Here is a 10,458-nt window from a genome sequence, read left to right as displayed (position 1 = left end):
CCCACTGAGGTGCCTTGATACAGCACTCTGGGAACAGCCTATTCGTTCAGAAATTTCTTTCTGTGTCTTACCCTCTTGCTTGAGGGTGTCAAAGATGGCCTTCTGGACAGCAGTCAGGTCGGCAGTCTTACCCATGATTGCGGTTTTGAGTAATGAACCCGGCTGGGAGTTTTTAAAAGCCTCAGGAATCTTTTGCAGGTGTTTAGAGTTAATTCGCTGATTCAGATGATTAGGTTAATAGCTCGTTTAGAGAACCTATTCATGATATGCTAATTGTTTGACATAGGAATTTTGGGTTTTCATGAGCTGTATGCCAAAATCATCAATAATGAAATGCTTGAACTACTTCAGTTGTGTGTAATGAATCTAAAATATATGAAAGTCTAATGTTTATCAGTACATTACAGAAAATAATTAACTTTATCACAATATGCAAATTTTTTGAGAAGGACCTGTAGACAGGCATGTTTTCATAGTTTCCCAGAGCAGACACTTCCAAGTAAGGCAGGTGAAGGGAGGGGGATTACTTGTGAATTGAAACTTACTGAACTTGCTTCTCTTCTTCGAGATCTTGCAATGATAAGAATATCTGTGGTCTTGATGCAGTCAACCCTACAGGCATAGTTCAGTGTATTGGAAACACTCAGCAAAGGAACGGTAGATGGAAAGAAAATTATTATATGAAATGAAGAGAGATGGTGATTTTTCTCTGGTTATGTTTTTTTGTTAATTTTTTGTCATTAACGTATAATATTGGCCATTAAAACATCGTAGAGTTGAAATGTTCAGACAAGTTCAAACATGACTTGACATGTTGTGGTAATTCAAAGGACACAGAAATGTTGATACTGTCGGTAAACTGCTTTTATCTCATCTTTCTGTTTTCTTTGACAGCAGCCCAAGTTTCACTTTTACTTCCTGTTCCTTATGTCTGCCTTCTTTTTAAAGCAAGCTGTTTTGATCATAATTCAGTATACACAAAATGCGTGTAAGTTAGGAGTGAAACTATCTGAAAATAAATTGAAAATAAATTAAGTTATAAATGCAATTTTGGAGAGTTTATATGCCTAACGTGCAGCAGATGAACCTATGAAAGTAAGAAGAAACATTGTCACAAAAGCAGCAGCTTGCCTATGCACTAAAACAGGAAGAAGAGTTTATGAACTCTTGTTCAATACAAGTTAAGGCTTAAATAAAAATGTTAAAAATGCAAAAGCTAGTTGATCCTTGAATTTAAAAACATCTTACATTTCATTAACGGCTCTATAACCACTTATTGGCATCTCTTTGTTCCTAGGAAATCAGGCAGTGCTGTCCAAAACAGCACACATGAGCACACATAAAGGTTTGCAAATGGTAACATACAGAAAGCACAAGTAGTGCAGGAGGTGCTCAGGAACATGACTCTTAGAAAATATAAAAGATGTGTTCTTTGCAAACAAAGATATTTGTCATGACTTCATTTCTAAGAGACCACTGCTCAGAAGAAAAAGAAAATATTTTATGTTGCATTTCAAGTTTGACTTGATTACAACCACTTCCATGGAAGTGTGGTTTCCACACAACTATTAATAGATAAAACATCTTGGCAAACACACAATCATTTGTACATGCTGGAGGACACAGGTTGCAAATTTGTGAAGTAAAGTTTATGAAAGATGGCAGGTAAGACAGAAGTTATCATGATCCATGCACTTTCCAAGTGTTAATGTGTGATAGATTTTGATTTTGACATGATTATTTGATCTCATTCTTCCCTCTAGATAAGGAGCTTGCCAGAGTGAGAGGACGGTTTGTTGAAAAGGTATCAAAAGCCCTTCTTAAACAGCTCCTGGATGACCTTTTAGAAGAGGGTTTGCTGAATGATGGAGAGACAGACTCTGTGCTCGAAGACAACAGCAACAAAGCAGACATGGCCCGTGCTCTCATCGACATGGTGAAGAGGAAAGGCGATAAAGCTAGCAGGAAGATGATCGAACACCTGGAGAAGAGAGATCCTACACTTTACTCTGAGCTGGGTCTGTCCTGTGGTCAGCCTCCTGGTGAGTTCACCCTGTTTGGAAGAAGGAAATAAAGAATAAAGTCTGAACAGTGCTTTTGCTTTTTCCAACTGCAGCGTCTCAGAAGGAGCAAAGCTGGTCGTCCAAACTCATCGCCACAACTGACTCTTTCTGGAGGACAAAGCTGAACGATAAAAATGTTTGTCATGACTGTTCAAACACTTTTAACAAACAAGATTCAAATTTGGAATACTTTGTAAGTTTATACACTTAAATTTTACATTTATAACAGTAAATATTCTGTCTTTACATTTGTATTTTTAGATTTACCCTGTGGCAGAAAAGTCCATCAGCAGTCGAGTGGCCCTCCTAATCACTAATCGAAATTTTTCTGATGAGAGATTAACCCGAAAAGGAGCTGAAGTTGACGAGGAGAACATGGATAAACTTCTCCGATCTCTGCATTATGAAGTGGTCAAATACAAAGATCTCACTGGAAAGGTATTTAAATACTAATCTTTTATTCTTTCCTAGCAAATTACGGCTGAGTGACAAAATAACTGATGCTGGGACTTTTTGTGTTCAATCAGATGATCGATGAGGCTCTGATGAATTTCTCCAAACATCCCAAACTCAAAGAGACAGACAGTGTGTTTGTGGTGATTATGTCTCACGGGAAACGGGGAATTGTCCTCGGTGTCAATCACAGAGAAGAAGTGGAACCAGATGAATTCCCTGTTGACAATATTTACAAGTACTTGGGCTCACAGAAATGCTCAGCACTGCTAAACAAACCAAAGATCATCATCATCCAGGCCTGCAGAGGAGGTGACTTTCAATCATTTCATCTGACCAACATCCACAAATGTCCTCGTAGCTACAGTTTGGACCTGAATTAAAAGCATGCTGCGTGTGTTGCAGAATCTGGTGGCTCCGTGATGGTTAGTGACAGTGCAAAAGTGGTCTGTGATGATGTGTCACAGAGCCGCTTTGATGAAAACAGCATTGTGGATGACTCTACTCGATACGTGCACAAAGAAAAGGACTTCGTTTCACTTCTGTCCAGCACCCCAGGTCAGTTTGTCTGCTGATGGGTTTTATTATGCAAAAGATTTCTGACATTATTAAGATAAGCATCTGAAATTTGCACCAATAACACACAAGCATAGTCTCATTCTCAGTTTTCACATGATTTCCTGCAGACACTGTTTCATACAGACAGGAAGACCGTGGGTCTTTTCTGATCCAGTTCATCAAGGAGGTATTCAACACGTGCTCTCATGAGGACGACATCGACGAGCTCTTCAGAAAAGTAAGTACCTGAAAACTCGTTTGGTGATAGTGCTGCAGGCAAACAGATGCAGTCACTGGTTATGTTTTCATCACACAGGTCATGCAACGCTTTGAAGATTTTCCCTCTGAGAAACTGAGACAGATGCCAACCAAAGACAGATGCACTCTAACCAAGCGCTTCTACCTCTTTCCAGGCCGCTGAGACAGGATTGAATTTTGGTCAAAGGAAACACATAATAAGTGCTAATAAGTACATTAATGATTTCATGGATTATCACTTCCTAGTAATAAGGGATTCATACTTATCTGTAGTATAACGAGGGATATGCATTGATTATTGTGAATTATATGTAAAATATTGATTTCTTTGTTTCTGTTTTTACTGCTTTGTGAAAGTGAATGTGAGATTTTGTCAACTTTTAATACGTTTGGACATTTTAGTAGCTATATGAGTGAGTGTATCATTTACATTCATCAGTTGTTCTTGTCTATAATGTCATCACTGTTACTGTTATGTGTCTAAATAAGTAAATGAGCCCTTAGTTACAGTAAATGAATCTTGTATTAACTAAAATGTTAACACCAGCGGTCTCCAACCTTTTTTGCGCCACGGACCGGTTTATGCCCGACAATATTTTCATGGACCGGCCTTTAAGGTGTCGCGGATAAATACAACAAAAATAAAACTAGTACCGGTACCGAAAAAAAGAAAATTTATTCATAACACACGCGAAAAGACCAAAGAAAACCGAGTAAACGATAAAAACGATAACTAAATAACGCTGAAAACCGATAAAAACCCTGAAAACCATACATTTCACACCTGAGCCTCAACTCTCGCGGCCCGGTACCAAACGACTCACCGGTAAAGACATAAAGACCTGGATGGCTGCTAACTTTCTGCTCCTTAATTCTGATAAAACTGAGGTTATTGTACTCGGCCCTGAAAAGCTTAGAAATATGGTATCTAACCAGATTCTTACTCTGGATGGCATTACCTTGGCCTCCAGTAACACTGTGAGGAACCTTGGAGTCATTTTTGACCAGGATATGTTCCTCAATGCACATATTAAACAAATATCTAGGACTGCTTTCTTCCATTTGCGCAGCATCTCTAAAATTATAAATATCCTGTCTCAGAGTGACGCTGAAAAACTAGGCTGGACTACTGTAATTCATTATTATCAGAAAGTTCTAAAAAGAACTTTCGGGTGAGAGAAGGATGGCTGCCCCTCCCTGAGCCTGGTTCTGCCGGAGGTTTCTTCCTGTTAAAAGGGAGTTTTTCCTTCCCACTGTCACCAAAGTGCTTGCTCATAGGGGGTCATATGATTGTTGGGTTTTTCTCTGTATTATTGTAGGGTGTAACTTACAATATAAAGCGCCTTGAGGAGACTGTTGTTGTGATTTGGTGGTATATAAATAAAATTGAATTGAATTGAATCATGTGGGTCTATGACCACTGGTCCAACATATAATTATGCTTAATACAAGCATTTTGTTAGTAACTCAGATTTTTATTACTGCACATTAATTATCTTTAATCTACATGTGGGCTACAATAATAGAAATTACAAGTATATAAAGTTACATATTTATAGAAATGTAATTATTTATGTAAAAGTTTTAATAAAATTGCCAATAGGAGGTGGTTAGCTTGTGATATTACTAATTACTGTGACCTAAATTTACTGTTTTTCTATTGAAGATCCAGTGGCAGATGAGTTATACATTGATTTAAACACATTGTATAGACTAGAAAGCTTTAGTAATTTATACCTGACAGCCCTTGTTATTTATGCTTTTTGAATAGAGTTTTAAGGAAATACATCACTTTATTTTGTATTTTAATTAGAGTGAAGATTTAAGATTGTGAGGGCCCAGTGGGATTTTCAGTTTTTTAAGCAGGCTGCAGCATTTTTGACTGTGGGAATGAGCATTTTAAAACATCTTAGTATAGTACAGTTACTGACATATTAACACATTCACATTCAAAGAAATCATTAGATGCTTCCTAAACTTGTTCATCTGGGGATGAGCATGTCTTTACTTTTATGATTGGCTAGCTGACAACAGATAGGTCAAAAGATCCTTAACTGGGTGGAAAGAAAGCGTGAGCTCGTGCCTTTAAAAGTTGTGCAGTGTTTTGGCCACATCCTGTATGATGGTGGTTTTCAACCTTGGCCATCTGATGTAGCCCCCACCCTCAAAACCCTGTTAGATGGGTTAAAAATAATTCCCTTCAGCACCACCTTATAAACACCTGCACTGTTTTATCTCTTACGCTCAGTGCATGCAGCCTACCTTTGTAGCAAACTGCCTAAATCTTTAATCAGTTGGTAGTGGGTTTATATTTCAGACATGCATCTAAAATGTTTAGTTAGCAGTCCATATAACAGCTATATTCATGAGCCTGTTTTAACCATTTATCAGTTCTCTTTAGCTAAAAATTTTATTCATTTATTGAGAATTTCGTGGTTTCAAGTGATGAAATGCTGCATGAAAAGCATGGTTTGCTTGTTTCACTCAAGCCAGAAGCTAGTAGTGCAAACGTTTTCACTGATGATTTCCTGCATCTCGGTGCATCTCTTTCTTTACAGGAAGATGACCCTGATGGTGTGAAAGTAGTTTTGCAAATAGGAAGTAGCTTTCTTGGTAAAAAAAAAAAAAAAAAAAAAAAAAAAAAATTGAAAGGAAATCCACAAACCTGAAACTCTGTAACATTAAGTGTACAACTTTGAAATGCCTTCAAATACTAAAAGAAAAAGTAGGTGAAACTCTGGTCTCTCTCATGCAACATTTAGAGGAATTATGGGTCGCACAAGACTTTTGCTCAATTTAAGGTTTAAAGAAGAATAGAATTAAGAATAACTCAAAGTATTCATTTGGAATCTAAGAAAAAAAAGTGCATACTTTTAGTGGTATGCAGTGTAAAATATCTGAATGTTCAAACTGACTGTAAAGTTTTATCCATTTAATTCACATTTTCAAAACTGAACTTTAAGTTCTTAAATTTTAATGGTAACGGCAGTCTCTTTAGCAGCTCTTCAATTCTATGCAGAATAGTAAAAGTATAAATAAAAAATGTAAGAATAGCAGTAGCAGGGTGTAATAAAATCAGTCTAAAAGGTAAAGTGGAGAGGGATAAAAGGTAGTGTTCAGAGTGGGTTATTTTCCTTATTATTCAGCTGGTCTTCTTGTGCCAGTCACAGTGTATATCTCTGTCATATCTTGGTCATATGCACTGTGATTCTGATGACACCCTTAGCAGCTTTGTCCACCCTCTGCAGGTCCTTCCAGTCTTGTTCTGTGTGTACCAGGCAGTGCAGCACTATGTCATGAAACGACATACAATACAATACAATGTTGTAACTGATGTAAACCAACTCATGTGAGGTAAAATACAAGCAGATGATGGTAAGTTGGTGTAATGAGTAATTGAGATGACAGTGACAATTACATTTAACTTGTAAATTAGAGCAACCACAGCCACATACAGACATTATGTTAACTGATGATAGTGAATGTCTGGTACTGTTTCTCTGTGTTAAATCTGTTAAATAAAAACTCAATCACTTCACATATTTGATTATCACAACAGGCACAAGACTACAGAGGAAGTAATTGTCATCTGATTTAAATGTGACAAAACGGGAAATTGCAGAGTCCAGCGAGCTAATATAAGGTTAGGTGCCAAAAGGACAGAGCCTGCGCCTAGAAGAGGGAAGTAGGTCGGAAGTTCATGTCTACAAAAACAACAAGTTCAAACTGGAACAAGTGCCATTAGGAAGTAAGAGGAATTACACTCTTAATTCTGTATGAGAAGTTTAAATGTAGATTTGAGTGCAGGGTAACCAGATCCAAATAAATTTAAACCAGGGCGTAGGACGTGAAGGATAACATGCGACATGTTGCTAATGCTGAGTTGTCTGAAATATGGATTTATTCAGCTTAAAGCAAACACGCAAAAACTTTGCAGGTTTGACAGTTAGCATGTGAAGAACAAATACTACTGCAATTTTCAAATCTTCAGTGTAAAGTTAAGAAATACAATAAAAACAAAAGGAAGCTGAAGTTTCTTCATATGGTCTTTTCTGCCTTCTTGCACTCATTCTCGCTTCTTCTTATTTATTGTGTGACTATATGTCATACTTTCCACTTGTGAAACTGAAAGAACTCCACTAACTTTACTCAGGTAGCTTCCCAGTGTTTCATTGGGCAGACATCCCTTTTCTTTCCCAAATTTTCCATCATATTTTGACAAAATCACTGCCTTAGCAGATTTTAAGGCTGTGCAATTTCCCCTGTTGAGTAGAATATAATATGCTGAAAAGTTACCAAGATGCATCATGACAACCTTCCCTGCTTTCAGTTCAAATGGATAAACAGTCACATGCCAGAGAAGTGTTGATTTATTTAACAAATATTGCCAATAAATGTGTGGGGCATCGTCTCACTATACTGGATAAGGGAAAAATAGATACAATACAGTACAAGCTATAGGTTAAAAGATGGAACTGAGCACTGGACACATAATATAGTTGGCTGTTTGTGGATGGTAATGTTGGCTTTGTTGTTAATGTTACTTTTCTGCACCATCTAGATAAATGCCTGTTCCTTTTGAGTTCTTGAAGTTGTTAGTTCTAATAAAAGAAGACTGCTACAATTTTCAACTTTATTTAGGGAAATGTGACCAGCAGCAGTGATGCAGTTTTGCCATCAGATCAGGTTTATGCGCATACATCTGCGCATAAACCTGGAAGAACTCATATGAAGCTACCCAAGTGTTGCCATTTCAGTTTCGGCTTGTCCATTCAGCAAGCTAAACCTAGACACAGAGTGCTGCTGCCTGACCTTTCTTTTAGAAGTGAAGGTGTGTTTTCTATGAAGTGGAAGCATATCCATATTCAGATGTGTCGCAGATCACATCAGAGGCAGTGAAACGTGTAAACAGGTCTGTGCAGGTTCTGTAATGCAGGTAGTCTAAGAAGTTTGGAAAGAAAGCGACTGCACTTTAGATTTTGTGAAGATGTTTCATGGGCTAAACCTTTCAGTTCTAAAATCAAATGGTAGACTGTCCCAGTTGTTAAACCCTACTTGGGTACCTTGAGAGGGTCACTAAGCCAGTATTAATTATGTGGATTGTCACAGTGAAACATCTTCAAGAAACTTAGTCCAGTCATTTTTTTCCCAAGCTCTTTGGGTCTAAACAGATCTTTGTCATTTTAATCTTTATTTTGCATTTTTCCCATGCCACAGAAAACGAGAAATTGCTGAAAGCGGTATTATGGCTACCCACAAGTCCCGCTCTGCCCCAGCTTTCAGGTTACTGCACTTCTGCTGCTGATAGAAAGCTAAGGACAGGTTAGGTTTTTGCTACTAATGATGTGTTGGTGCACCAATAATCCTGCTTTGTGCATTCAGGTTCAAACGTTGTGTATGTGCTTGACTGAAGAGTCAATGGTGCAAAGCGACCAACTGCAGGATTATGACTGAACTCCTCAAAATCAGAATCCTGTCTAGAAAAAGTGACATCATAGTCAGTTCATCTTGACAAGACAGCCCGTCCAGACCAGTGAAGGAGAGCAGTTTGGGACTGGGCTGGAGGAAGGCTGAATATTTGACGTCCCTCTCCAATTTTGCAATCATGTTTGTGGACATTCTGGTGCTTAAATAACTTGCTACCAACACATCAGGTCACCATTCACGTTTTCACTGGTATTGGACTTCTGGATATATTATTCCCCTGTGGAATCATGTGTGCAAGGCAAACTACAAACTCAGTGTAATTTTTTGGGACAAACTTTACTTAAAAAAAGAAAAAAACAAGACTCATTAAACAAATAAACCCATGTCATTACAATACAACACAAAGGCAACAAGTTGAGTAGGCAACATGGTAACATGGTTGCAGTCTGTGCTGTCTGATGTTTCCCCCCAAAAATGATATGAGTCTTTTAACAGGGCTACTTTGGGTTCATGCTGATGCATTCATTGACTCAGTGAGTTCATCAATGGAAATAAACATACAGTAGAAGTAGCTTGACAGGATAATATGCACTGTTTAAACCTTGGGGTTTACAGAAACGGCAGAAATAAACAAAAGGTTTGTCACTTCATTAATCCAACCAGACTAGACTCCACTTTAACAGCTTATTTAAATATACTGGCAGTGTTAGAGAGCTTTATATTACTTTAGAAAACAAAGACACATTTGGCTACCAACAAGCACTCATGTTTTCATCCAACGACTCACATACAACATGTTCAGACATGTAGCTACCAAGGAACTTGCAAATATCCTTTCAAATCTTATATATGCATGCATGCACTCAATCACACTCAACACTGGAGCAACGGTCAAAAATGCTGCACAACCGGTAAGGCCAGATGAAATTAAGTACAGTAGCGTTGCTTCTGTCAACTACAAGAGATGTGCAATTAGAAAAAAAGTTTGGCAGTATGTTAAATATACGAGCAAAATACCCAACATCAACGTAGCTATGTTCTTTTTGATGTATTCCCTTTTGCAACAGAGTACAAAACACCACTTTACAGTGAACTAAACCATGCAGGGCTTTTAAGAGGGAGGTAGAAGACATCAGAGAGAGAAAGTAAGAAGACTACAAAAAAGATAAATACATGTGCAAATGAACAGAGGTCTACAGATAACATAGCTCTGAAAACATAACCGATGAGTTACCTGTCACTTTGCCTGTACAACACAAAAAAAAGACACATCTGAATCAGTGTCATACTTGGAAGTTGGAATGTTTTAGTATAGCGTTACATTTCATTTAGTAACTTTTTCATTCAAGAAACATCATATCGTTGACAACACTCGACACTCTGATAAACAGTTTGCAGCACCACACATTTACAAAATAGCAACTCATGCGAAACAAAAACAAAACACCTCTGGCCCTGTACACTGTGTGTAAAATTTATTGTACATTATGTAACGTATCTTTTGCTGAACACGTAATAGATTGCATTTGTTAAAACAGGAAATTGGAAATGTGTGTTATTCTGCTTTTAGCTCTGTCGTGTGACTTTGTGTGTTTTTTTTAGTGTGATCGTGGCTGAGGTTTAGCCCAGTGTTCCCCCAACAATGGAAGCAATGACGACTCCCAGAATGATACAGCATATAATAATCATAATTTTCTTC

At 37.7% G+C, this 10,458-nt stretch overlaps 2 protein-coding genes across 2 annotated transcripts in view; one reads left to right on the top strand and one right to left on the bottom strand.

The window, feature by feature from the left end:
* Positions 1–1,612: 1,612 nt before the first annotated feature.
* LOC113036374 (caspase-1-like) lies at positions 1,613–3,610 on the top strand. Its single transcript, XM_026192696.1, has 8 exons — positions 1,613–1,665; positions 1,764–2,042; positions 2,117–2,199; positions 2,325–2,501; positions 2,591–2,828; positions 2,922–3,074; positions 3,203–3,312; positions 3,391–3,610. Exons 1-8 carry the CDS (start codon positions 1,659–1,661, stop codon positions 3,493–3,495), a joined length of 1,152 nt encoding a protein of 383 aa, XP_026048481.1. The 5' UTR covers positions 1,613–1,658; the 3' UTR covers positions 3,496–3,610.
* Positions 3,611–9,021: 5,411 nt separating this feature from the next.
* LOC113035759 (syntaxin-1A-like) overlaps positions 9,022–10,458 on the bottom strand; it is a 79,641-nt gene continuing 78,204 nt past the window's right edge. The window contains exon 10 of the mRNA XM_026191442.1: positions 9,022–10,457. Coding sequence (XP_026047227.1) covers positions 10,380–10,457 — 78 coding nt within the window. The 3' untranslated portion in view covers positions 9,022–10,379. The remainder of the gene's footprint in view (position 10,458) is intronic.

This window comes from Astatotilapia calliptera, chromosome 14, assembly GCF_900246225.1.
Source record: "Astatotilapia calliptera chromosome 14, fAstCal1.2, whole genome shotgun sequence".
Taxonomy (NCBI): Eukaryota; Metazoa; Chordata; class Actinopteri; order Cichliformes; family Cichlidae; genus Astatotilapia; species Astatotilapia calliptera.
This window is presented reverse-complemented; position numbering and strand designations above follow the sequence as displayed.

Excerpts from the sequence above, each read along its gene's own strand:
- LOC113036374 (XM_026192696.1), top strand. Across the intron at positions 3,075-3,202 it reads ACTTCTGTCCAGCACCCCAG|ACACTGTTTCATACAGACAG; the intron begins GTCAGTTTGTCT and ends GATTTCCTGCAG. Across the intron at positions 3,313-3,390 it reads TCGACGAGCTCTTCAGAAAA|GTCATGCAACGCTTTGAAGA; the intron begins GTAAGTACCTGA and ends TTCATCACACAG.